Here is a 27208-nt window from a genome sequence, read left to right on the forward strand (position 1 = left end):
CACACACACACACACACACACACACACACACACACACACACACACACAAATTGAACCACAGACAGTCTCATGCACTCTTTAAGCTTGCTCAATGGGCTGGTGAGATGGCTCAGCGAGTAAGAGCACTGACTGCTCTTCCAGAGCTCCTGAGTTCAAATCCCAGCAACCGCACGGTGGCTTACAACCATCTGTAATGAGATCTGATGCTCTCTTCCGGTACATGTAAAGACAGCTACAGTGTACTCGTATATAATAAATAAATAAATCTTTGTGCCAGAGCAGTTAGGGACTGAGTGAGTAGTGTTGTCCGGAGCGAGCAGAGGCCCTAAAAATCCAATTCTCAACAAGCACATGAAGGCTCATAACCATCTGTACAGCCAGTATACTCAATACTTGCTTGCTCAATACTTCCTGGCCTGTGACATACCAGCCTCATCTAAAATGAAGCCCCCATGGCGTGGTTTCTTGGGGGGCCGGTCATCATCTTCCTCCTCTTCCTCCTCATCATATTCTTCCTCTTCCTCCTCCTCCTCTTCCTCAGGCTCTTCCTCCTTTTCACTGCCTGCGGCACTTCGTCGGTCTTCCTCTACCTAGAGGGATTGAAGAGAGTGGAGGCACCAGGATTTTACTATCCACAAATCCAGACAACCTGATATTTCTATCTCACTCTCTCTGTCTCACTCGCAAATCCACAATGCCCTCAAAGTCTCATCCTGACTATGCCTCTGATTACTGTCCTACCTCAAGTGACATTATAGCCAAGACCCAGACACCCATCCAACTCCAAGAGCCAATCAATCTTTTCACTGGATCCGTTGTTCTGGGAGCCATAACATACCAGGTTTTTGTGGCTTGTTCCTCATCTCTGTGCTTCCTAAAAAGTCCAGCTCCTAACTTCAGGATCTGTTTCAAGTGCCTGATACTCACCAATGGATGTCCCAAGGGTAACCTTTGCACTTTCTAACACCAAGGGTCAACACAGCTGCTACTTGCCCTGAGCTATTATTATTCAATAGCTGGGCTGGAGAGTCTCAGGTGGGAATCTGAGGCCAAAGCACAAGCTGGACAAAGGTAACACTGTAGGTGCTAGAACCAGACTAAGATGGGCAGGTAATGAGCCATGTGGTGGGATATAGGCCAGGCTAGTTCTGTCAGGTTAGAATAACTGAGAATCTGCCCAGCCATCGTGCCCAAAGCATACATGGGGCTCATGGGGAAGGGGCTCGTGACACTAGCTGAGGAGCTACTAGCAATTAATGGCAACTGGGAAAGTAGGGTTAATTTTTCTTCAGAAGTGAGGCTGCTAGAAGGTTGCTGATGCTCATGAAGGTGTCACTAGTGAGATTCAGTGGATTTAAAAGAACAAACATGGGCTGAAGATGAAAGCCCTGGCTTAAGAGCAGGTTAAGAGCACTGGCTGCTCTTCCAGAAGTCCTGAGCTCAATTTCCAACAATCACATGGTGGCTGTAATGGGATCTGATTTCCTCTTCTGGTGTCTGAAGATAGCAATGGTATACTCACATACATAAAATATATAAATAGGGCTGGAGAGATGGCTCAGTGGTGAAGAGGACTGACTGCTATTCTGAAGGTCCTGAGTTCAAATCCCAGCAACCACATGGTGGCTCACAACCATCCATAATGAGATCTGGCGCCCTCTTCTGGTATGTCCGAAGATAGCTACAGTGTACTCACATATAATAAATAAATAAATAAATAAATAAATAAATAAATAAGTAAATCTTTAAAAAACAAATGGCGGCTCACTGGAGGGTTTGGGGAGGAGTAAGAGGGGTGTTGGGAGTGCATATAATCAAGATCAGTTATTATGGCCAGGTGTAGCAGAGCATGCCTTAAATCCCAACACTGGGGACCAGAGGAGTGAGGTCCAGGCCAGTCAGGGATACAAAATGAAACTGTGTCTCAAGAAAGGAATTTAAAGCGGAGTGGTGGTGGTGGTGCATGCCTTTAATCCCAGCACTTGGGAGGCAGAGACAGGTGGGTTTCTGAGTTCAGGGCCAGTCTGGTCTACAGAGTGAGTTCCAAGATAGCCAGGGCTACACAGAGAAACTCTGTCTCACAAAACAAAACAAAGCAAAACAAAACAAAACAAAACAAAAGAATGGGAAATGAGGGCTAGAGAGATGGCTCAGTGGTTAAGAGCACTGACTGCTTGCTCTTCCAGAGGTCTTAAATTTAATTTCCAGCAACCACATGGTAACTCACAACTAACAGATGGGATCCTATGCCCAGTGTGTCTAAGAGTGCAATAGTGCATTCACATAACATAAATAAATAATAAATCTTTTTTTTTTCTAAAGAATAGGAAATAAGCCAGGCAGTGGTGGCGCACACCTTTGATCCCAGCACTTGGGAGGCAGAGGCAGGCAGATTTCTGAGTTCCAGGACAGCGAAAGGACAGTGAGTTCCAGGTTTTCTATACAGAGAAACGCTGTCTCAGAAAAAAAAAAGGAATGGGAAATGAGCTGATTCTTTCATCAGCAAGCATGCTGTTTGCCTGACAGCCAACATAGCTACAGAACACAGGACATCTGGCCCAGTCTCCAGAAGCTGGGGCAGGCCTCACATTGCCTTCCACTTGACGTCAACAGCCAGCCAGCACGTGACTCATGAGATGCCCAGTGGAAAAGCTCTGCAAGGAATTAATCAGGGACCCTGGTCTCATTACCACCAGACTGTAAGTACTAGCAGTGACCTGAAGCCATGAGTCACTGTCAAGGGCCAAGTGCTACAGCTTGGAGCAAAGGCTGGTCCTGCCACCTTCCCGCCTGCCCTATATCACCATGGTACCATGGTACCTGCCTGGGAGCACAGGCCCACCCCCAAAGGCACACGGACTGGCAACTAAATACCTACAGAAGAAAAGCTGACCCACAATCCTAATCCTGATACCCTCCAGGTCACAGGTCCATGACAACTTCCCTTTTCTAAACTCTGCCATGAGGTAAGCATGATGATATAAGCCAGTACTGGAGCGGGTGGGATGAGCATACTGCTTAGTAGTAGCATACTTGCCTAGTATGCTTGAGGCCAGGGGTCAACCCCCAATCCTGTAACAAAAGGAGGAGACAGCCACTTCTGAGCAGAGATACTGTTGCTTCCTTCTGTTTCCCACTAAAGAAAGGGACAGTGACTTGGAGCTTCCGGTTACTGTCTGCTGGCTGATGCCTGATGATGGCAATGATGCCAAGGTCCCCAGTTCCTTCCTCACAGGTTTTATATTGTTGCCAGTGAAATCTTGGAAAACACTGACAACTGACTTAAGTTAATTTAGGGAGCTGTAGAGATGGTACACTCATGCAGAAGACCTAGGATCAATTCCCAGCATCCATATGGTAGCTTACAACCATCCTTAACTCCAGTTCTAGGGGATCCAACATTTTCTAACCTCCAGCATACTGAATGCATGTGGTACACAACCATACACACACATACACACACACACATACACACACACACAAAACACCCACACACAAAATAATAAAACTAAATTGAAAAATAAAAGCTGGACAGTGGTGGCGCATGCCTTTAATCCCAGCACTTGGGAGGCAGAGGCAGGCGGATTTCTGAGTTTGAGGCCAGCCTGGTCTACAGAATGAGTTCCAGGACAACAAGGACTATATAGAGAAACCCTGTCTCGAAAAAAAAAATAAAAAAAATAAAAAAATAAAAGTTAATTTAGGGCTTGGTAACATAGCTTGGTGACAGTGTACCTGCCTAGCATTTGTGAGGCTCAAGCCCAAGAACTACACACACACACACACACACACACACACACACACACACACACACCACACACAGAGGGAGAGGGAGAGGGAGAGGGAGAGGGAAAGAGACTAGACTCTTTCTCTAAATGCTAAATTAAGCAAAGTGTAGCTCAGTGGCAGAGCTCATAATTATTTTCGTTTGTTTGGTTTGGTTTTTGGTTTTTGAAGACAAGGTTTCAGGGCTGGAGAGATGGCTCAGTGGTTAAGAACACTGATTGCTCTTCTGAAAGTCCTGAGTTCAAATCCCAGCAACAACATGGTGGCTCACAACCATCTGTAACAAGATCTGATGCCCTCTTCTGGAGTGACTGAAGACAGCTACAGTGTACTTACATATAATAAATAAATAAATTAAAAAAAAAAAAAAAAGACAGGGCTTCCCTGTGTATCTCCAGCTGTCCTAGAACTCACTCTGTAGACCAGGCTGGCCTTGAACTCAAGAAATCCACCTACCTCTGCCTCCCAAGTGCTGGGATTAAAGGTATGTGCTACCACTGCCCAGCCAGCGCTCATACTTAATGTGTACAAAGCTCTGAGTTCTATCCCCAGTATTAAAAAAGCGGGAGATGGGCCAGGCATGGTGGGACACATCTTTAGTCCTAGCATTCAGGAGGCAAAGACAGGTAGATCTTTATGAGTCTGCCAGTCTGGTCTACATAGCTAGTTTTAGGCCAACTAAGGTTACACATAGTGAGATCCTATGTCAAAAAAAAAAAAAGAAAAGAAAAAGAAAAAACAGATAGCCACACGACTTACCGCCTCACTTCTGCTAAGCCCCCATTCAAATGCCACTCTGACTCATTCTGACCAACTGCTTCAAAGTGCAGATAGGACCCTCTACTCCCTTTTTGTGCTTGGATTTTTCACCAGAGTACAGAAAGAGTTATCTCAGGCCATGTATCCTTCATCCACAGCTTGAGACAAGATGTGATTAGATTTCCTAATTTTAAGCTGTCCATGGTAGCACAACACCTGTCATCTCAGGAACCTCATCACTAGGGAGGCAAAGGAAAAACAAAGGCAGCACTCAGGAGGCAGAGGCAGGCAGATCTGAGTTCGAGGCCAGCCTGGTCTACAGAGTGAGTTCCAGGACAGCCAGGGCTACACAGAGAAACCCTGTCTCGAAAAAGCCAAAAAGCAAAGAGCAAAACCCAAAAAGAAACGGATCAGAAACATGACAGAAAGCCAACGACGCCTGACCGCGTCCCCTACCCCGCAGCCGGCGCAGCCCAGCCTGCGGATGCTGTCCCTCGGCTCCGCCCTTGCCCTGCACGCTCGCCCCCCATCTCTCCCGACAATCTGGAACCGCCGGCCGTTCGCTGAGGCTCCCACAGGGCCCTCCCTGCCCGGCCCTGCCCTGCCTCGGTCCCCAGACGCTGACCTCGGCCTCCTCGGCCTCGCTGCTGCGCTCGCTGTCCTCCTCCTCCGAGAAGTTGCTGTCTTCGCTGTCCGACATCTTCCGCGACTGCAGAGGAAACCCGCGGCCTCAGTGCCTCGCAGGGCCCGGAGCTCCACCCCAAGCCTCAGTTTCCCTGCCAGTGCCGCTGGGGAAGAAACCCCCCGGGTGCACTTCCGGCAGCAGGTTCGGGCGATCGCGAAGCCGAGCCCAGCTCCTCCGCCTCAGCGCGTGCCTGTGCCAGCAGCACATCCCGCCCCGGCTGCGGCCTGCACACCTCCCCGGTCGCCGCCCGCCCCCGGCCGCCCGCCTCAAGCCCACTTACCGACCGCTCTACTCTCCCCCTGAAGCTCCGGCGCCAGCTGCGGCTCACACAACGCCTAGCTGGCCTGCGCGCTCTCTCGCGAGAACTGGCGCGGTCCCCTCACCTAACGCGAGACTTTCGGGGCCGGCCATCTTGGAGCCGCCATGTCGGAAGTGGCTAGAGGAGCTTACGCGGACTGTAGAGCCACCATCTTGAGAAGGTCTCCTCTTGAGACCCAGACCCGAAACACACAGAACCACAGTAACCTGTGGGTTCGCAAGTCCTCCAAGCTAACCTAGGAGGGGTCGGAGGTGACGGGACAGAGATTCTGCTTCCCGCCGCCACCCTCGGCATGCTGAGGAGTTCCCCGAGATTTTGGGGACCTAGACGCAGGTTAAATCCCAATTCCTGGGGATGCTCAGAACAGTCTCAAAGCTGGTCCATCGAGTGCAGCGCAGTACGGTGTTGTTGTTGTTGTTGTTGTTGTTATCATTATCATTATTATTATTTTGGATTTTTTTGAGACAGGGTTTCTCTGTGTAGCCCTGGCTGTCCTGGAACTCACTCTGTAGACCAGGCTGGCCTCGAACTCAGAAATCCGCCTGCCTCTGCCTCCCAAGTGCTGGGATTGAAGGCGTGGGCCACCACTGCCCAGCTACGGTACGGTATTATTAACCTGGCTTGTTTGTTTTTTGACAGGGCCTTCCTATGTAGCCCGGCTAATCTCAAACTCACAGAGATCGGCCCACACCTGCTTCTGCCTCCCTGGTGCTGAAATTAAAGGCTTGTGCCACTGTGCTTACAATTAAAGACACGTCGATACGGATTACGGATTTAAGATTGAGAAGTGTTGGTGCTGGAGAGATGGCTTAGTGGGTAAAAGCACCGACTACCCTTCCAGAGGTCTTGAGTTCAATTCCCTGCAACCACATGGTGGCTCACAACCATTGGTAGTGGGATCTGACTGACGCACTCTTCTGGTGTGTCTGAAGACAGCTACAGTAAGGATTGAGGGTTGACAGAAAGGCGTGCCAGGAGTTACACCCAAACCCAGCAAGTTTACTTAATTCAGGACAGCCAGAGTTACACAGTGAAACACTGTAAACCTGAACTAACTGGAGAGATGGCCCAACTGTCAAAGAACTCTGGCTGCTCTGGAGCTGGGTTCAATTCCCAGCGGCCCACAGCCGGCTTTAAGTCCAGTCGCAGGGGATCTAATTCTCACCTCTGCTGACATAGCATCCATGTAATGCACTGACACACATACACACTTAATATTCACATACATAAAATAAAAATTCAAGCCGGGTGGTGGTGGGGCACACCTTTAATCCCAGCACTTGGGAGGCAGAGGCAGGTGGATTTCTGAGTTCAAGGCCAGCTTTGTCTACAGAGTGAGTTCCAGGACAGCCAGGGCTACACAGAGAAACCCTGTCTCAAAAAAAAAAAAAAAAATCCAGACAAGGCAGCATGCTTGAGCCAGCTAGATGGCTCATCAGATACAGGATCTTGCTGAGAAGCCTAAGTTTGATCCCTGAAACCTATATGATAGAAAGAAGAATCCCCAAAAGTTGTGCTCTGACCTCTGCGTCCATGCTATGGAGTACATGCACCCACCCATATACGTGTGTGTGTGTGTGTGTGTGTGTGTGTGTGTGAGTGAGTATGTGTGTGTGTGTGTATACATGTGTGTATATATATATATGCAATACACACATATATATATATACAATAAGTTTAAAAATTTTAAGTCACACCCTCAGATAGATGTGTTGGTACCTACCTTGTAATACTAGCACTTGGCAGACTGGAAATCTGGAGTTCCAAGAGCTCCAGATTACAAAAGGGGACCCTTTCTCAAAACAACAAAATGGGGGAGGGCAGAAGGAGGAGGAGAAAGAAGAAACAGTAAATTCCACCAAACTACTGAAAAGCACAAGTTAATTTCAAAAAACATTTATGCACAGTGAAAGAAGCCAGACAGTGGGATCTGGCAGAGGGTATGGTCCCATTCATACAAAACTCCAGAGCAAGCAAAGCCAAGCTATTCATAGGGAAAGCAGATTAGTGGGTGTCTGAGCGCAGGAAATGAAGTGGAAATGTGTCAGTGTCTGCCTAGATGGGAACCTTCACTATGTATGGTGCCTATGATTTACTATGTGGAAATCAGGCCTTAATAAAGTTTATTCTTGGCTTTCCTTTTTTTCCCCCTTTCTTTTAAAAAAAAAAAATATTTGGCTTGATTTATTTCATGAAGACAGGCTCTCACTATATGGTTCTGGCTGGCCTAAAACTCATTATGTAGACCAGGCTAGCTTTGAACTTGAATGAGCCTCTGCCTCCCAAGTACTGGGATTACAAATATGAAAAACAAACAAACAAACAAACAAAAACACTGAAGCACAAGGACAAGTTTATTAGATCCTTTTATTTTGTATTTCATTTTATGTGTGTGGATGTTTTGCCTGCATGTATTTTTGTGCTCTGTGTGTGTTCCGCATGCCCTTGGAGGCAAGAATAGGTTGTTGGATCCCTATGCACTGGAGTTACTGAAACTGAAACGCCATGAAGGTACTGGGACTCAAACAAGGGTCCTCTGGGAGAGCGCTAAGTACTCCTAGATGCCAAGCCATCTCTCCAGCCCAGATTTTGGAGAAAAACCTCAGGGATGGCAAATTGTTTATCTCCGCGAGTTGCTGCCCAGAGGAGGATGGCAAAGAGGAAGCAACCCATGCCTTCTTGAGTAAGGTGCTGTTGGGTTCCAGATGGAAGCAGAGAAAACTCACACTCACTTGAGATGCAGAAGCTTGAAATTGAAAGCTTTCTTTTCAGTGTGCTCGGGGAAAGGCATATCAGCAGCAGGAGGGACTCCTGGGACAAAGTCTCTAAGGACCCTGCATCACAGAGCTCACCCATAGCAGCCTTGCAGAGCAGTGCCATCTCTAGAACACCTACTTGCTTGTCATAGTCTTTCCTAGAAGGCTTCTGATGCTGCCATTAAGCTATAGCCCCAGTTTTCATAGGTGTGTCATTTTATTCTAAAAATAAATGTGTTATATGAGTATGACAGGTTGGACAACAGCAACAGTAGATTTTAAAAAATAATAAGGATAGAATGTAGGTGCCAGGCATTTAAGTAACGACGCCTGGTATCTTTGGGCTTTGTCAGTCCATGCAGCTGCCTGCCCTCAGCCAGCAGCTTGGGGCCACCTCTAGCAGTCAGACTGAAAGGAGGGTAAAATCTTCATGGGCGTGGCCAGCTAGCTCCAGCAGTGCCCATGCGCTGTACGAACATTTCAACTGCTCCAAGGAGACAGTATTCAGAGTTCCTGGATAACTTGCCTTGTGAGGAGATGGCAATAATTTAATTCCATCTCTAGGTTTTCTGAAGGCACATGAACAGCTTTACCAAGGAAGAGTTTGCCATATTCTCAATGAAGGCTTTCCTGCCAAGGAAATTCTGGGTCCAACATTAATAAGCTTTCTCTCTCTGAAGCTAGGGATGCTTTTTCTACCACAGACATGCTAAAGAACCATTTACAATGGCTAAAAGTTCTCCATGTCACTCCCTTTTATGAAATCATATAATGATAGCAGAGCCATAGTGAACAACCAAGCCACCACTGGGACAGGACTTGAATGTGTAAGCAAGACTGGAATACAGTTGGTATAGGGGCTTGGGGTGTCTCCCGAGAAGCAAATCCTTGTAAACAAGTGTCTCAAATCAAGTATGCCTCAGTGATGGAATCCAGATGATTACTTTTGACAGTGAAGTTAGTGAAAGTTGCCAGAGTACACCCAAGGCAAAGTTGTTTTTTTCTGATCTCCATGGAAGATTCCAACGTACTTTGTCACCTCAGTGTTAAGTTTAATGCCACACCCCAAACCAGCAGTCTTCTCTTAGAAAGGGTAAAAGACCTAATCTTTTTTTTCTTCCTGGAACTTGCTTTCTCGAACTCACAAATTTGCCTGCCTCTGTCTCCTGAGTGCTAAGACTAAAAGTGTGTGCCACCACGCCCCCCAAAAGAGCTAAATGCTGACATCCATTGTTGGTGTCAGCTTCCATGTGGGCAGTGGATGTACTGATCCTGAGACCTTCATACCGAGGGTGTCAGAAGTTGGTTTCAGCAGTATCTGCTTGATATTGGCCATGGCTTTCCTGGATCTCAGGAGGTGAAAATTAAATTTAAAGAGCTCAACAGTGTGTAACCAAGCCACCTGGGGACAAGTACTGCCCATCAGACTCTGCAGAGAAGCAGAGCTGAGCCAGGCAGATACTATGTTGCATCAGCTTTCATTGCAGTCACTATCATTGCCAAAAACCCCCAAAGGAGCAGAGCAGCTCCAGTGGGGAAGAGGGGTCAGATGAGCAAAGCTCCACACATATTAAGTGAACAATTACCCTTGTTGCCTGTCTAGCCAGCCATTACATTGTTATACTGTTACTCATGCCCAAGGTGAGTACATATTCTGTTAGGTTCTGGGCTTCCATGATCTTGGAAACCAATCACAACAGAAGTCAGAACTTCTTTGTAGAGTTGGGTACAATAAGTTTGGACCCAAAACCAACTGCTAGGCAGCACTTCTGCACCTAGGTTTAAGCTTTTATGTGTCTTTTTCCTTTATAAGCTGCCCCTGGGATGGACCTGATCACAGAGAAACACCTACACCATTATAAGAAGCCATTTGGAGTCAAACTTCCATTTTTTTTTTCTTTTTTCCAGACAGGGTTTCTCTGTATAGCCCTGGCTGTCCTGGAATTCACTCTGTAGACCAAGCTGGCCTCGAACTCAGAAATCTGCCTACCTCTGCCTCCCAAGTGCTGGGATTAAAGGCGTGCGCCACCACTGCCCAGCTTTATATAGATTTTTATTCACTTTTCAGACATGATACTAACATGTGCCCTTTAGCAGCTGAGCAAGTATTTGTAGCTTGTACATTGTCAGAATAGGTCAAAAGCTTATGTTGTGACCCATTTTGAAAATGAAGTATCAGCCGGGCAGTGGTGGCGCACGCCTTTAATCCGAGCACTTGAGAGGCAGAGACAGGCGGATTTCTGAGTTTGAGGCCAGCCTGGTCTACAGAGTGAGTTCCAGGACAGCCAGGGCTACACAGAGAAACCCTGTCTCGAAAAAAAAAGAAAGAAAGGAAGGAAGGAAGAAAAAGAAAATGAGAAGTTATCGCGTCCTCCTCGACCAGCAAGAAAGATGCGACCCACGAGCTCTTCTTTTAGCAGTTTATTCAGGAACCTTCAACAGTCTTTTGCACCAAGGGCAAGACCCTTGGCCATTAAACTTCAGCACCAAGGTCAATGCCCTCGGCGGTTAAGCACTCCCAAGCTTAGCCAATCCCAATGGGCCATGTGGCAAAAGCGGATAGGTCACCAAATGCGGAAGCAACCAAGGGCAGCAAGCTTAGCCAAATAAGGGCTTTCTTTATGAGACCGCTTGCTCTTGGGATGGTGGAAGCCAGCGCCAACACCGTCTCGGGGCTCGGCTCAAGCGGCTTTCCACAGTTTCCCCTTTTAGTTTTTAAACAAAACAGGCAAGAGTAGAGGTCTGATCTCTGATGCTGGAAACAGGGACATTGTATTGATCTTCACTTAGGTGTCATCTACCCAAGAGTACCAGACCCGTCTGATACCTTTTTCTTAGAGGCGGTGCCTGGGGTATCAACTCTCATGCAATCAGGTGTGCTCTTTTCGGGGCCGCTAGAAGCTGACCCAGAGTGCAGTGCTTTGCCTTGCAGCCTGAATGTGACGATCATTTTTGCATGACTGACAGCCATGTCTGGGGAGATTGTCCTGTCTCAATGGCCATAAATGCCTGCACAATCATGGCTGCATCCTGCCTTTGAGTGAACCTGATCTTGCAAATACACCACAGGCCCACAAGGCAGACCAGCAATAGACCAACCATAGCCCCCATGCCCGCCCATTCTTTCCAAGATGATAAGACAGAGGCTAACCCAACATCCACCTGTGTGAAATTGACTGTAGCCATGGACAATCTCAGTTGATCCATCAGATCTTCAAAATTTGCCGACCAATTTCTTTGGTTCCGCTTGGCTCTCCATCAGGAACAGGAGCAGGAGGACGCACAGAACCTTCAGGCACGATCTTTTCATTTTGCATGGCACACTTCTGTGTCAGTCGTTTGGGAACCCACAGAGGCTCCAAACGATCCTGGGGAAAAACACAAACAGATCTTTTTGCCCATGCCAACACTGGATCAGGACCATGCCATATGTCCGTGATCACATCTTTTTACTTCACAAATCCCTTCAAGGAACTTCTGCTGCACTGATGACGATCCGTAGCAGAAAGGCCATCCACATCCAAATACTGTCCCGGGCTCAGGCAAGAGCGAGCCAGACCGCTCCAGTCACTTGGCGTCATGCAATGTCTATTAAGAGCCTCCACCTGAGCTAAAGTAAAAGAGGCAGTAATGCCATAAGTACAAACAGATTTAGCCAAGGATTTAATTACTTTAAAATCGAGCGGTTCCTCATATCTGTTTCCTTGAGCATCTTGAAAAACTAGGCAGGCGAGCTGGAGCTCCGACCTCACCACTCACCAAACCTCTGGGCAAAAGGAGCGGCCTGAACCCCCATTGTTGACTGGATTATAGAGGGGAGGCGTTGACATCACGCAGCCTGTGGGGGGGCCGTGTCATTCTTTGTGCCCTTTTTCTTGTGCTTCTTTTTAATAGAGCTTTTTAAAATTTTTTTAATCAAAACCTGTAATTTTTCATTTGTATTGGACCACTCGGTATTTGAAGCTCTCTTCTCTGACTTCACAGATCACTCTTCCTTCAGCTGCTCTAATGCGGCTTTCCCCTCTTCCACGGCCTTATAACAGCGCTGATCCTCCAAACAGCTCCTAACGAGCTTTTACACAGGTCAAAATACCCTGGTCCCAGGAGAAATTAAATCCTTCCCTAGCTTATCCCAGCATGAAAGGGTGAGGTTTCTAGACACCGTGAACCAAGGGGCAGCAGTGTCACACTCACTAAGGAACCTCTCTAGTGTGCTCTTCTTAATTTCTAAATTTTTTGACAATAACAGCTCTTGAAGAGCCAGAAAAATTGGGTGCAATTGTGAGGCGCCCATCTTCACTTTTGTTTTACTTTTGGTTTGCTACTCCGCGAAACTTCTCGGAGTCTTTATAGCCTCTACTTCCGAGGTCCTTATTGCCCCAACTCCCGAGGTCCTTATTGCCTCTACTTTCAACGTCCTTATTGCCTCTACTTCCGAGGTCCTTATTGCCCCAACTTACCTGGGAACTTACCAACCAGCTGTCCTGACTGCAAAAAGTTCTGAGTCTCCTCGAGTGAAGGAGGAGTGAGTTCCCCATATGGGCCACCACTTTATCGCGTCCGCCTCGACCAGCAAGAAAGATGCGACCCACAAGCTCTTCTTTTAGCAGTTTATTCAAGAGCCTTCAACAGTCTTTTGCACCAAGGGCAATGCCTTCAGCCGTTAAGCACTCCCAAGCTTAGCCAATCCCAATGGGCCACGTGGCAAAAGTGGATAGGTCACCAAATGCGGAAGCAACCAAGGGCAACAAGCTTAGCCAAATAAGGGCTTTGTTTAAGAGACCGCTTGCTCTCGGGATGATGGAAGCCAGCGCTGTCTCGGGGCACGGCTCAAGCGACTTTCCACAAGAAGTATCTTGAAATAATTAGAAAATAAAAAAAAAAAAAAAGAATGTGGCTGGATGTTATGTAGCTTCAAGGTCACCATTCAGAGGTCTGAGGCAGAAGGATAGAAAGTACAAAGTCAGAGGCTAGAGAAATGGCTCTGTGTTCAAGAGCACATGCTGCCCTTACAGAGGCCCAGTATTTACTTCAAAAATCCACAATCATAGAATTCATAACTGCCTGTAAAGCCAACTCCAGGGATATGATGCCCTCTTCTGGCCACTAGTGGAATTGCACTTACATGCAGAAACTATAGATACACATATACACATAATCAATAAATACATATAGCCAGCCATGGTGGCAGGGCACACCTTTAATCCCAGCACTTAAGAGGCAGAGGTAGGCTGATCTCATCTCTGAGTTGGCAGTCAGCTGGTCTAAAGAGTGAGTTTCAGGACAGGGAGACACAAAGAAATTCTGTCTCAAACAAAACAAAACAAAAACAAAATAAATATAATAGTAGTAACAATAATAATAAATTCTAGCACTCAGAAGGATCTTTGTAAGTTCAAAACCAGCCTGTTCTACATAGAGAGTCCCAAGACAGCCAGAACTGCATAATAGAGACTCTGTCTCAAAAAGACCCCAAAACAACAAAAAAGGGAAGTTCAAAGTCATCTTGGCCTGCACAGAGAGAGAATCTCTTTGGCTACACAGGAAGAGCATCTCTTGGTCCACATCGAGAGAATATCTCAATAAAATAAAACTATAATGTAATATATTTCTGTTAATGTTTGAATGTAATATAATGCAGGACTTAAATTTTTTTGAAAATATTTTTATTTTATGTGCATAAATATTTTGCCTGCACATATATACTTGCATTAGCAGTGTACCTGGTTGCCTGGGGAAGTCAGAAGGCCTCAGATCCCTTGGAAATGGACTTATAGGCAGTTATGTGCCAACATGTAGTGCTGGGAACCAAAGTCAGGTCTTCTTTTTTTGTTTGTTTGTTTGTTTTTTGTTTTTTTTTTTTGTTTTGTTTTTTGTTTTTCGAGACAGGGTTTCTCTGTGTAGCCCTGGCTGTCCTGGAACTCACTCTGTAGACCAGGCTGGCCTCAAACTCAGAAATCCACCTGCCTCTGCCTCCCAAGTGCTGGGATTAAAGGCGTGCGCCACCACCACCCGGCCAAAGTCAGGTCTTCTAGAAAGGGAGTTAGCACACTTTACCATTGAGCCATCTCTCTAGCTCCACAGGATTGTTAAAACACAGCTGCTTGGGGCTGGCGATGCAGCTCTGTAGTAGATTACTTGATTAGCATGCACAAAGTCTTAGGTCCAGCTCCCAGCTCCCTGTTCTCTCAGAAATACCAATCAATAGCTCTTGGGAGGTGGCAGCTAAAAGTTCACAAAGTCATCCTTGGCTACAAATCAAGTTAAAGGCTACATTTACCAAAAAAAGAAAAAAAAAAGAAAGAAAGAAAAAGAAAAGGAAGTTAAGGGTTTGGCCAGGATGGGCTGATGGGTCCTGGCTGGCTACTGACAAGCAGGACCTCAGAGCCTCAGTGAGTACTTTCACAGAAACACAGCAGTCCCTACCAACTGGCTTTCCTCAAACCATCCTGATGTGACTGACATTCTCAGCAGCCCGGACTTGTCGAGCAGAGTGACTTGATGTTTCCAGGCAGGGACCTGGTCCCAAACCTCCTGAGGTTTCTATTGCGTAGCTTCGGACAAGCCTGCTTACTTCTTTGGGCCACAATTTCCTTATCTGCAAAATTTCTCTTATCTCCAAACAATCCTGCTCTAAAGAATGACATAGCTTGCAGGAGATCCATGTGCAAGTTAGAAAGACATTCCTTCTACCAGATATTTATAAGATGTATGTATGCATGTATGTATGTATGTATACAAGTTCTCTATATGTATGTATGTCTGCATGATAGCAGAGGGGCTTCAGATCCTATTGTAAATGGTTGTGAGCCACCATGTGGTCACTAGAAATTGAACTCAGGACTTCTAGAAGAGCAGCCAGTTCTCTTAACCACCGTGCCAGCCTCCATGGTTTTTTTTAATTAAAAAATTATTATATTTGCCAAGTGTGTTGGGTCATGACCAGTCCCAGCACTCTAGCATAGCACTTGAGAGGTAGAGGCAGCTGGATCTCTGTGACCTCAAGGCTAGCCTGGTTGACATAGGGAGTTCCAGGTCTGCCAGAGACACATAGTGAGAACCTGTCTCAAAAATATATATATATATAAATATATATATATTAATATTATTGGGGCTGTAGAAATGGCTCAGTGAATGGGAGCACATGCTGCTCTACCAGAGGACCTGGGTTCAATTCCCAGCACCCACATGGCAGCTCACACCTGTCTGTAACTTCTGTTCCACAGATGGATGCAGGCATTAGCTCATAAAATAAAATAAATAGCAGGGCAGTGGTGGTGCATGCCTTTAATCCGAGCACTTGGGAGGCAGAGGCAGGCAGATTTCTGAGTTTGAGGCTAGCCTGGTCTACAGGGTAAGTTCCAGCATAGCCAGGACTGAGAAACCCTGTCTTCAAAAACAAACAAACAACAACTATATGTGTGTGTGTATATATTATATATATATATATATATATATATATACACATATATATATAATTTTATTTTATGTGGATGGATGTTCTACCTGTATCTGTGTACCACATTTGTTCAGTGCCGCAGAGGCCAGAAGAAATTGTCTAATTCTCTGAAACTGAAATTACAGGCAGTTAGTTATAAGGTTGGAGGCTAAGGCAGGAGTATCATTAGAAATTCCCAGCCAACTCAGAGTATATAGCTGAGTTCCACAAACTGGGTATGATCTTGTAATCTCAGTATTTGAGAGACAGAAGCAAGAGTATCAGGAATTCAAGGTCATATTTGGCTGCCGCCTAAATTCCAAGTTTGAGGCCAGCCTAGTCTACAAAATATCCTGTTTTGAAGCACTCATACAACATGCTGGAGAGAGATGGCTCAGCAGTTCAGGCTCTGCTCCTGCCGTATAGCAGAGTTCAGTTGTGATGTTCTGTTGGGAAGCTCACAACTGACTGTAAATTCAGGGGACCTGATGCTTTCTTCTGTCCTCTTTGGGTACCTGGGTATCTGGCTTCTTTGGGTCTACACACACACACACACACACACACACACACACACACACACAGAGAGAGAGAGAGAGAGAGAGAGAGAGAGAGAGAGAGAGAGACAGAGACAGAGAGAGACAGAGAGAGACAGAGAGAGACAGAGAGAGGCAGAGAGAAAGAGACAGAGAGGGGAGGTTGAGGGGGGAGGAGAGGGAGGAGGGAGAGAGAGGGGGAGCATAAATCTTTTTGTTTGTTTTTTGAGACAAGGTTTCTCTGCGAGGCCCTGGCTATCCTGGAACTCAGTCTGTAAGACCAGGCTGGCCTCAAACTTAAGAGAATTGCCTGCCTCTGCTTCCCGAGTGCTGAAAAGGTGTGCACTACCATTGCCTGGCTAATAAAAGAAATCTTTAAACACACACAAACAAAAGTAAAAAAAACCACACACTTTCTTTAAGACACTTTTAGAACTGGATGTAGAATTAACTGGGGAGGTGGAGGCAGGAGGAAGATCAGGGGTTCAAAGCCATCTTCTCCTTACCTATATTGTGACTTCCATCCAGACTGGACTCCAAAAGAAATTGTGGGGTGGACTAGGGCAGGGTGGGGGTACGGGAGTAGGTGGACGGAAGGACCCACCAGGGTAGGACAAAGTATTTTACAGTCATCTTCTGGAAGTTGACAAATATGAATCTGTGATGTCCAGGACAAATACTGTCCTGTGTGGCTGTCATATGTCTGCCCACCTCACAGAGTTAGCCAACATACTCCATACATTTAGATTAGGCCAGCAGCTGGCACAGAGTAAGCACTACTTAAGTGTGACTATAATCAACATAATTATCATTTATGTGTCTGAAAGATGCTTATCTGCTGAAGTTTGGGGTAGTGGGTCAGAAATATGCCATCCAGAGCACCAGCCCTACTCTTTACTGTGAGCATGTCCAAGCATGCATAACTGCTTGTACACAGAGCCCAGAGGTTTTCCCCTAATTTTCCAGCTCCAGGAAGGAGTTACCACTGCCAAATGCATGGTCGAGTGCGTGTGGACCGTGTCATGCTTTGTTTTTGGCTAGCCTGGAACACTCTCTGTAAGCCACATTGACCTCTAATCCAGAGATCCACTCTGTGTTTTCCACTCTATTATATTGAAGCGTGTGTCTATGTGTGTGCACACATACCACAGTGCACGTGTGAAGCTTGGAAGACAGCTTGCAGGAGTTTGTTCTCTCCTTCTACTATGAGAGTCCCAGGAATCAAACTCGGGTGTCAGGCTTGGGCATTTCACTAGCTAGTTCCTTTCTTTTCCTTCTGAAGCAGGATCACACGTAACCCAGGTTGGCCAGACATACATAATGAGGAGAGGAAGGCTTTGTACTCCTCCTGGCCCTTCCTCCTCCACCTTCCAAGTGTTAGTACTACAGGCATACATGACCATACCTAGTCTTTTTCTTGACAACTCTGCCCTCCAAATGTCCCCACACCCTGTGCTGCTAGAGAAACTGAGGCAATCCTGAGAAAGCTGTCTGTCGGTTACCCAGTGAGAAAACCCCCTTGACTTAGAACAATTCTGGGGTGGGTACTATGAAAAAAACTAAAGGCTGGTCTGGTTTTCCTCAGGTTGGTGGGCTGGAGGATTCTGTGGAGTAAAGACATAGAGTGGAGGGTTTAGGGGAGCACTGTGATCATTTGGAGGTTGGAAAGATGGCTGGGTAAAAGCACGTCCTGCCCTTTCCTTAGAGATGACATGAGTTTGGTTACAGGCAAACAAGTTAGGTGTGGCTCAGACACTCGGTAACTACATTTCCAGGGAGATTGGAGGCCTCTCGGGAACCTGCCCTCGAAAAAGTATTAAATCTTAAAACAAGATTATTTGGAGGATTCGGGATAATGATCTTCTAAGATAACTGCCCCGAAGACAAGTCCTGAGAGTAGGTTCTCTAGGGGAGGGCCAAGCTGGGAGGAACAATTTCCCTAGAGCAGTTGCTGGGGAGAGGAACCATCAAAGAGGTAGAAATTCTGGCGGCAAAAGCAGAAGGCCCACGACTCTGAAAAAAAAAAAAAAAACCGTATGAAAAGCACAACCAGGAGGAAAGAGAAGTTCGCGAGAGCTTTGAAAAGGGCTTTTAACCGGCGGTGGTGACGCACGTTAATCCCAGCACTTGGGAGGCAGAGGCAGGTAGATTTCTGAGTTCGAGGCCAGCCTGATCTACAGCCGCCAAGGCTACAGAGAGAAACCCTGTCTCAAACAAACAAACAAACAAACAAACAAAACCAAAACAAAACCAAAAAAAGGGCTTTTAAGAGGTCAGGATAACTTGGAAGAAGAGTCTCGGATAGAAAGAGAATTCTGGTGAAATGCAGATTCGTGGCGGGGGATCTGAAGGGCTAGGGAAGAGGGTTTTGGGAGGTAGGATTCTGAAAACCCAGCTTGACTTAGCTCAGTGGATGCAGGAAGACTCAGATGGGATGAGGATCCTGGAAAAGGGTGAGAATCGGTCTGGAGGAAGACCGAAGGAAGGTATCGGGGAGCAGGGATGTCTTTAAGAATTGGCCGCAGCCCGGCGGTGGTGGTACACGTCTTTAATCCCAGCACTTGGGAGGCAGAGGCAGGCAGATTTCTGAGTTCGAGAACAGCCTGGTCTACAGAGTGAGTTCCAGGACAGCCGGGGCTACACAGAAAAACCCTGTCTCGGACAAAAAAAAAATTGGAATTGGCCGAAAGTCAAGACCAAGGTTCCAGGAAATTAATGGAAAAAGGAGTCCAGCCCCGTCGTCGGAGTTACCAACGGAGTCCCCGCTCAGTCCCACACAGCTCCGCCCCTTCCTCTCCAAGGCCGCCCCCTCCCTTGCCTGAAGGCGTTCCCGCCGCGATTCACACGTCCCAGTCTTAGGCTTCAACGTCAGCCGTAAAGCTCCCTTCTGTCGTGACGCAACGCTCAATGCGCCTGCGCAGACCCTGGAAAATCGGCTGGGTTGGCCCCGAGTTTCCCTTTTCCGGTGGCGGCGCCGCGCGGTGAGGAGCTCGTGTTCGTACCTGTAGCTATGCCGTCCAAGGGTCCGCTGCAGTCCGTGCAGGTCTTCGGACGCAAGGTATGCCAAGGACGGGATGGAGAGAGGCGGGGATGGGGTGGGAAAGGAAGAGAAGGGAAGGGAAGGCCCGGGCTGGGAGACATCAGGAACGGGGGCTCACTTGAGAGCCAGGGGCCCGAGCTCACACGGCCCCGCCGTCTCCCTCGCCTTTCGCAGAAGACAGCCACTGCTGTGGCCCACTGCAAACGAGGAAATGGGCTCATCAAGGTGAATGGACGTCCCCTGGAGATGATCGAGCCGCGCACGCTGCAGTACAAGGTGTCGGGGTCGGGCACGGGCGTCTGGGTGGCGCAGAGATGGAAGGAAAGGCCCCGGAATTATTAGGAGCCGAGGTAGATCTAGACCTGTGCTCGGGAAAGGTGAAGTCGGAGCTGGTAGAATAAATGAAAACGTGGGCTGTTTAAGATTCTATAACCTTGAGTGTCTCGACCTGATTGGCGATTTCTGGTCTAGAAATAAGAGTTTATAGGCTCATGTGTATAATCTTAGCTCCTTGGGGGATAGCGTACAACGGGTTACGAGTCCAAAGGACTTTTTAGGCCAGCATGGAACTACAGTGTGAAACTCTAAAGAATAAAAAAAGTTACAAACAGTAGGAGCTCCCTGAAATTTAGCGTTGGTAGCACTTGTATGGGTTTTTGTTGAACTAGTGGACAAAGACTTGAAAACAGGTGCGAGAACAAATCCTCTTTTGCAACCCAGAACTCATTGTTGTATGAGTTTTGGTACATGTAAGAAGGAATATTGCATGCAAGACAATACACAAATGATAGTATTGATGACGATGGCACTAGAAGCTTCTTGCTTAAAGTCTTAATTCAGGTCTGTCAGGTGACTAAAGGACACAGTTGGGCTGTCGGTAATACAGCTCTGGGAAGTTTTTCGTTTTTATACAAGGCCCTGACCACTGTCAATCAGGCAGAGTCAATAGACTTGCCCTCCCTTGCCCACTGTAAAATGAGGACGTTTTTCATTCTTGTGTGTGTTATGTGGGAACAAATAGGAAAAGCTGGGTTAAATTCTGTTCCTCTCAAAGGGTAAGAATATGGTGCTTTGCAGAGTGGAAAATACCAGATTTCCTTTGCATACCAGATACTGGATAATATGGTTTTTGTTAGTGTCAGTTTATTTGAAGGATTTTTGTGTATACCTTATGTTATGAATTGGGCAAATGCCAATGATATAGATAGCTCTAGGCCTGGCACTTGGGGCTTCTGGATAGACTGGTCCTAGATGCTGGACATAATTTGATCCAAAGTAGTCTGGACTGGGATGTGTGCTAATGAAGGCTCAGGAGCAGATGGAATGACCACTGTCAGAACAGTGGACCTGACTTTGCTTCCTGTTAATTGCCTGTCATTTCATAATTCCAGCTCCAAGGTGTCTAAGGCCCTCTTCTGGTCTCCATGGGCACATACACATAGAAATCTGAAGGGCATGGGGATCCTAAAATAGGTTGCCTGCTTGATTCTGGTGATAGTGAGAACCACACAAGGGGAGATGAGGAATGCCCATGGAGAGTGGTTAAGCCAGGCTATGACTTAACCTCTTAACCCATTCATTTCCCATTTCTCTAGTTACTGGAGCCTGTCTTGCTTCTGGGCAAGGAAAGGTTTGCTGGCGTAGATATTCGGGTCCGAGTGAAGGGTGGTGGTCATGTGGCCCAAATTTATGGTGAGTCTCAGGATCTGGGTGTGTGGGTGTTAGAGCACCTGGAACAAGACTGGGTTTTCACAAAGCTTTTTGGTCATTGTGTCTTGCAGCTATCCGACAGTCCATCTCAAAAGCCCTGGTGGCTTATTACCAAAAGTGTGAGTGACCACTGGTTTTTCAAGGTGGGTGGGCTATGTGTGGGGACCAAGCTAAAGGGAGGTAACTTGAATCTTGTCTATATTTATCTCCAGATGTGGATGAAGCTTCTAAGAAGGAGATCAAAGATATCCTCATCCAGTACGATCGGACCCTGCTTGTAGCTGACCCCCGTCGCTGCGAATCCAAAAAGTTTGGAGGTCCTGGTGCCCGTGCCCGATACCAAAAATCCTACCGATAAGCCCATCTCAAGGATTGGGGTTTACCTTTGTAATAAACATCCTAGGATTTTAATGTTCCTGTTCCTGTGTTGTGGTCCCTTTTTGTAGTGTTAGTGGTTAGACAATGCAAGAGATACCCTTAATAAGTGGCCTGAAGGGCTGGAGTGATGGCTGCCTTTCAGAGCATTTGAGCTGTCTGAGGTTTTTGTTTTGTTTTTTTGAGACAGGGTTTCTCTGTATACCGTTGGCTGTGCTGGAACTCACTCTGTAGATTAGGCTGGCCTCGAACTCAGAAATCTTCCTGCCTCTGCCTCCCAAGTGCTGAGATTAAAGGCATGTGCCACAACCACCCCGGCGGGTATGTAGTCTTTGTGGATAAATGTAGACATTAGAGGGCCATCTTGGATGTTCAAGTGCTGCCTGAAGTCCTCTAGGAGAACAGCCAGTACCTTGTTTAACTTGGAGCGAAACCTCCAAGTCATCTCTCTACCAGCCCCAAGATCTTTTTGAGGCTGTTTATACATGCTTGAGGGAGGTCAAAGGGCAGGTTAACCAAGATCTTACTGAAATTAGGTAGAGAGCTATAGGAATCTACCTATCTCCACATTTGCACAGGGATTACAAGTTTGTGCAACCATGCCAGGCATTAATTCATTCCTTTTTGAGACCGGTTTCTGCTGCTGTGGCTGTCCTAGAACTCCAGAGCCGGCTGGTCTCAAACTCAAATATCCATCTGCCTCTGCAAGTGCTGGGATTGAAGGTGTGTACCATCAGGCTTGCTTCAAGGCTTTTCTTTCATGTATATATGTTCTGAAACCAGTTACATAATGGCTGTTAGTTGACAATTGGGTGATAGGAACTGAATCTGGTCCTCTGCAAGAGCAATAAGTGCCCAATACTGAATCTCCTCGTGCCCTTCCCAATTGTTTTTAACTCTTTGGGATTGAACTCTTCCTCATGTTCCCTAAGCTTTCACCTAGACCTAGACCCTTTTGGTGTTGAGGAATCTGGTTATGTTATGCTGGGCCCAAGGAATCCTATGTCCTCACCTCAGTAGTCAGGACTGAGTGTGAAACTATCATAGCACACTATCAAATCTTTTGTTCTCCGCCTACCTTGTTTTGCCTGGGAGCACATGAGATGTCCCTTTACATTTCACTGAGCTGTCACACTCTTGAACTCCAGGGCTCAAGAATGCCTCTGCCTCCCAAACACTGGGACTAGAGTTGTGAAGTACCACACCTAGCCCTGATGAACACAGAGTAGAGGATCTCAGACTTGTGGTCTTCAATACAAAGAAAGTGGAAGTTTTTAAATGTCAGCCTGCAATGTGGATATTTGATAACCTAGAAGGGCCACCCAAGTGTAAGGAGCCTCCCATCTGTAGGCAAACAAACTAAAATCTGTTCTGAATCTTCAAATGGCAGAGTTGACTTTAGGTGCTGGGGTTGAGCCCAACCTCAAGGTTAGACCCCCATTTTTTTTTTAAAGGTATGTGTCGAGGGATTGGGTTTTTTTGTTTTATTTTTAAAGATGTATGTGAACACACAGTTGCTATCTTCAGACATCAGATCCCATTTCAGATGGTTGTGAGCCACCATGTGGTTGCTGAGAATTGAACTCCGGACCTCTGGAAGAGCAGCCATTGTCCTTAACCGCTAAGCCATCTCTCCAGACAGAGGCATTGGTTTTTGATGCTGGTTTCTTTTTATATCCCTGGCTGTCCTTGAACTCAGATCTGTCTATTCCTAGGATTAAAGGTGTGTACCACCACTGCCTGCGTGTCTGTATTCTTAGTACTTACAAAGGGAAGGAAGGAAAATCAGAAGTCCAGGGTCATCCTTGGCTGTGGAGGTGAGTTCAAATTTGGCCTCACTTAAACACTGCTTCAAAAATAATTCATGGGAGCCCGACAGTGGTGGCACATGCCTTTAATCCTAGCACTTGGGAGGTAGAGGCATGTGGATTTCTGAGTTCAAGGCCAGCCTGGTCTACAGAGTGAGTTAGTTCCAGGACAGCCAGGGCTACATAGAGAAACCCTGTCTCAAAAAACAAAGAATTGGAGCCAGTACTTAGGATCCTCTTTTGGATGTCAGTCGGTTACTTGCTCTTTGCGGAGGAAGATAGAAAGCTAGGGGCTGGTGAGATGGCTTGGCAGGTGGGAGCAATGCTCTCTTCCAAAGGTCCTGAGTTCGGATCCCAGCAACCACTTGGTGGCTCACAACCACCCGTGATGTGATCTGAGGCACTCTTCTGGTGCCTCTGAGGACAGCTACAGTGAATTACGCCAGAGCAAGTGGGGCCAGCAGAGGTCCTGAGTTCAATTCCCAGGAGCCACACACATGATGGCTCATGGCCATGGGTACAGCTACAGTGTACTCATACACATAGAATAAATAAAATTAATCTTAAAAAAAAAAAAAAAGAAAGCCAGGCAATGGCTCACTCAAGGGCACACAGTGGAAGCTGGAAGTGATGCTGAGCCACAAAGGCGGGTGGAAGGGCCCAGGCCCTTCATGCCATGCTAAGAGGCTATGCTCTGCAGTCCTGTGTGGGGAGTGAAACTCAGCTTTTTTTTTTTTTTTTAATTTATATGTAAGTACACTGTAGCTGTCTTCAGACACTCCAGAAGAGGGCGACAGATCTTGTTATGGATGGTTATGAGCCACCATGTGATTGCTGGGATTGAACTCAGGACCTTCAGAAAAGCAGTCAGTGCTCTTAACCATTAAGCCATCTCTCCAGCCCTGGAACACTCAGCTTTATGGGAGAAGCCCAAGCCCACAGAGTAACTGGCCCAGCCCAGAGGGTCAGGTGGGTTTCTTGGGAGTATTACAAGTCAGGATCTGCTGGTGGATTGTTCACGTTGTCACCTCTGAGACACCAGAGCCCACTTTCTTGACAAAAAGCTGTTAGTGGTAGAGTTGGCCTAGAAGCAGTTAGTGGCCAGCAGCCAGTGAGCTGCCCTAGTGAGCACTGGCCCTCGAGGGCATTGGCCTCGCATGTCAGCTGAGGGTAAAGTTCACATACACTAGGTGACTCACTGCTGATGACCACACATAGCCACTGTCTTAGCTCACATACATTTAGTTTTTTGTTGAGACGGCTTCGTTATGTAGGTCTTGGCTGACCTAGAACTAGCTATGGAGGTGAGGCTAGCCCCAGATTCTCAGAGATTTGCTTGCTTCTGCCTCTAGAGAGCTGGGATTAAAGGTGTGTCCACCACATTGGACCCAGCAGATAGGCCATTCCCATAGGGAAGAAAGGTTCCATGGACAGCAATGACATCTGAAAGAAAAATGGAGTGGGGTTTGCTGAATAGCAAGTAGATGCCTGGCTCAGTATTCCCTGACATGGTGGCCTTGTGATGGTGAGGAGGGGTATCCCTGAGAACACTTAATTTATGGGAAAAGTATGCTCTGGAGCAGCTAAAGGCAATGAGAACTGAAGATGTATCCACCCCACCCCCCACCCCTCTGGCTCCCTTTATTTTAGAGACAGGGTCTTTCTACATTGTCCTGGCTGTCCTGGAATTCCCTCTGTAGACCAGGCTGGCCTCTGAGATCTTTTTGCCTCAGCCTCCTAAGTGCAGGGATTAAAGGCATGCGCCATCATGTCTGGCTTGGTTTCACTCTTTGAGAAGGGCTTTTACTGTGTTGCCAAGGTTGGCCTCGGGGATCGTCCTGCCTCAGCTGCAGGAGCAGCTGGACTCCAGGTTCATATTATCACTACCCTCCAACTCCTTCTTGAGCAGGACTACAGCTGTATGCAGGCTGATGGGTGGGCAAACACCCTTCCAGCCCTGGTAGTCTGCGGCTTTGAAGCGTAGCTTAGGAGCTGGGGTGGGATAAGGAAAGGAACTCATCAAGAGGAGGCGGGGCTGAGGCTAGCCTGGAACCTATGGTTTTCCCAGAGGCACAGATGGAACACATCTGGAGAGCGGAATTGCTTCTCTTCCTCTTGCCAGGCTCTGGAGCAGACAGCCCTTTCTCCCTCCCTGCCTCCTTTGAATGCCGGGAATTCCGGCGCCGCTGGGAGCCCAGGCCAGGCTGGGAACTTTCCTACAACTGGGGGTGGCTGGGAATGTGCTACTCTGCAGAGGGGAGGGCCAGCCTCAGTCCTGACCTTGGGGGAAGCCTCCAGTCACCGTGTACGTGTGCTAGGGGGAACACAGGACTCAGCTGCTAGGAAGCCCCCCACCCCCCACCCCCGCCTCCAACAGTCCAGGCCCTGTGGGCACAATGGCATTCAGTAAGAACGCAGCTCCTTGGGCTGGTTGACTCATAAGCTCCCTTTTGTAGCCCTGGTGGCTCTTTGCACCAGATGGTGGGCAACTCAGGCTGAGAGGACTTGTCCCTGCTCAGCCCCTTCCTAGCAGTGAGACTAGGTAAGGCACTTCTTTGTGTCTCTGTCTCCTCTTTCCTATTTTCTGGGCTGAGAGTCTTGCTCTGTAGTCCAGGCTGTTTCCTCATCTATGCTTCAAAACAAGGAGCTGGAGACATGTTTGTGGTTAAAAGTGGTTAATACTGTCTTACAGAGGACCTGAGTTCAGTTCCCAGCATCCATGTTGATTGGCTTATAACTACCCACCCATTAAGTCCAGCTCCAGAGGAATCTAACACCTTGTAGACTCCAGGGTCACTTGTGTGCATACACATACAAAATCCAAACAAACCAAACAACCCACCAACAACGAAGGGCTGGGGAGAGATGAGATACAGTGTCAGAATACTTGTCTAGCAAGCCCAAGGCCCTCAATTCAATGCCCAGCAACACAAAAACAACACAAAAGCCATCCTCACTGTGTAGGGGAGGTAGCTCATGGCTAAGCTCTTGAAAGAATAAAGCCCCAGTTTGGTTCTCAATACAAAACAAAACCAAGCAGAACCCTCATTAGCCTCTTAGGGATGCCGAGGGCCAAAACAGGATGAGCTCAAACAGAATGACACCCTTAAAGCCAGAAGCTAGTTTGTAATAAAGCACAGCCTCTGGCGGCTAGCCAATGGCCAACAATCAGATTCCTGAGCTCTGTAGGTCAGGACTGGACCTTGTGTATGATTAGACTAACTCCCTGGTGAGTCACCAGTTAAGATGTCCCTGACAAGTGACAGGATATGTTTACTGAACGCTAAGCTCATTCTGAGAAGTGGTTAAAGACAGGAAAGCCAGAGCTCTTCGAGGAATGTCACACACCAAATAGAAAGGGGACTTGAATTTACAGCCCCAGCATGGAGATAGATGCCTTAGAATTCTTGGGAGGTTTATAGACAGTGAAGGAAGGAGCTGGCATTCTGTCATAAAACAAATTGTTTAAATTATGCTACCCTGCAGACCACTGCTGGGACGGGGCAGGATTTAAACAAAATCCCTTTGTCTCCACTACAAACTTGAATTATTCTGTGGGAAGCAAGAGCCTACTGAGGAATTACAGAGGTCCCAAATGAGGAGGGATCTGGGTGTGTGTAGGGAGGCTGGAAACAATAATCAGAATATTCATGGGAAAAGGGGGCCTGGGTGTTCCCAGGAAAACCAAATGAGGAACAGAGCTCCCACAACCCCATCTTAATCTGCCCTGGTATCAGCATGGAAAAGTCCTAAGGTTTTATGATACCTGGAAGAACCCTGTCAAGGAGAGATGGCCAAGATGGCAGGCTAGGATTAGAAATGGTGGTAGTTGCCAGGCGGTGTTGGCACACGCCTTTAATCTCAGCACTTGCCGGGCAGTGGTGGCTCACGCCTTTAATCCCAGCACTTTGGAGGCAGAGGCAGGCGGATTTCTAAGTTGGAGGCCAGCCTGGTCTACAGAGTGAGTACCAGGACAGCCAGGGATACACAGAGAAACCC

The 27208-nt window shown here is 47.3% G+C and overlaps 2 protein-coding genes, 1 non-coding gene and 1 pseudogene across 6 annotated transcripts in view; 3 read left to right on the forward strand and 1 right to left on the reverse strand.

Moving 5' to 3' along the window:
* The window catches only part of Supt5h (SPT5 homolog, DSIF elongation factor subunit), a 23641-nt gene extending 18032 nt beyond the window's left edge, over window positions 1-5609 (reverse strand). For all 3 annotated transcript variants that reach the window (XM_031385888.1, XM_031385889.1, XM_031385887.1), the window contains exons 1-3: window positions 5511-5609; window positions 5171-5254; window positions 428-590 (exon numbers count right to left, since the gene is read on the reverse strand). In XM_031385888.1, the coding sequence (XP_031241748.1) occupies window positions 428-590; window positions 5171-5245 (238 nt within the window). In that variant the 5' untranslated portion in view covers window positions 5246-5254; window positions 5511-5609. The remainder of the gene's footprint in view (window positions 1-427; window positions 591-5170; window positions 5255-5510) is intronic.
* A 3275-nt stretch (window positions 5610-8884) lies between these two features.
* LOC116100321 lies at window positions 8885-9883 on the forward strand (annotated as a pseudogene).
* Window positions 9884-19176: 9293 nt separating this feature from the next.
* On the forward strand, window positions 19177-21445 carry Rps16 (ribosomal protein S16). 2 transcript variants are annotated; one of them, XM_031385898.1, is made up of 5 exons: window positions 19177-19334; window positions 19491-19592; window positions 20912-21008; window positions 21098-21145; window positions 21239-21445. In XM_031385898.1, exons 1-5 carry the CDS (start codon window positions 19287-19289, stop codon window positions 21382-21384), a joined length of 441 nt encoding a protein of 146 aa, XP_031241758.1. In that variant the 5' UTR covers window positions 19177-19286; the 3' UTR covers window positions 21385-21445. The 2 variants fall into 2 exon arrangements, with proteins under 2 accessions (XP_031241758.1, XP_031241757.1); XM_031385897.1 differs by having other exon boundaries at window positions 19196-19334; window positions 20912-21145; window positions 21239-21439.
* On the forward strand, window positions 19956-20080 carry LOC116104389. Its single transcript, XR_004123883.1, has one exon. It is a non-coding gene; the product is annotated as a small nucleolar RNA SNORA40 (small nucleolar RNA).
* Window positions 21446-27208: the final 5763 nt, after the last annotated feature.

Source organism: Mastomys coucha, unplaced genomic scaffold, assembly GCF_008632895.1.
Source record: "Mastomys coucha isolate ucsf_1 unplaced genomic scaffold, UCSF_Mcou_1 pScaffold21, whole genome shotgun sequence".
Classification (NCBI taxonomy): Eukaryota; Metazoa; Chordata; class Mammalia; order Rodentia; family Muridae; genus Mastomys; species Mastomys coucha.

Excerpts from the sequence above, each read along its gene's own strand:
- Rps16 (XM_031385897.1), top strand. The coding sequence starts at position 19,287 with ATGCCGTCCAAGGGTCCGCTGCAGTCCGTGCAGGTCTTCGGACGCAAG. Across the intron at positions 19,335-19,490 it reads TGCAGGTCTTCGGACGCAAG|AAGACAGCCACTGCTGTGGC; the intron begins GTATGCCAAGGA and ends CGCCTTTCGCAG. Across the intron at positions 21,146-21,238 it reads GGTGGCTTATTACCAAAAGT|ATGTGGATGAAGCTTCTAAG; the intron begins GTGAGTGACCAC and ends ATTTATCTCCAG.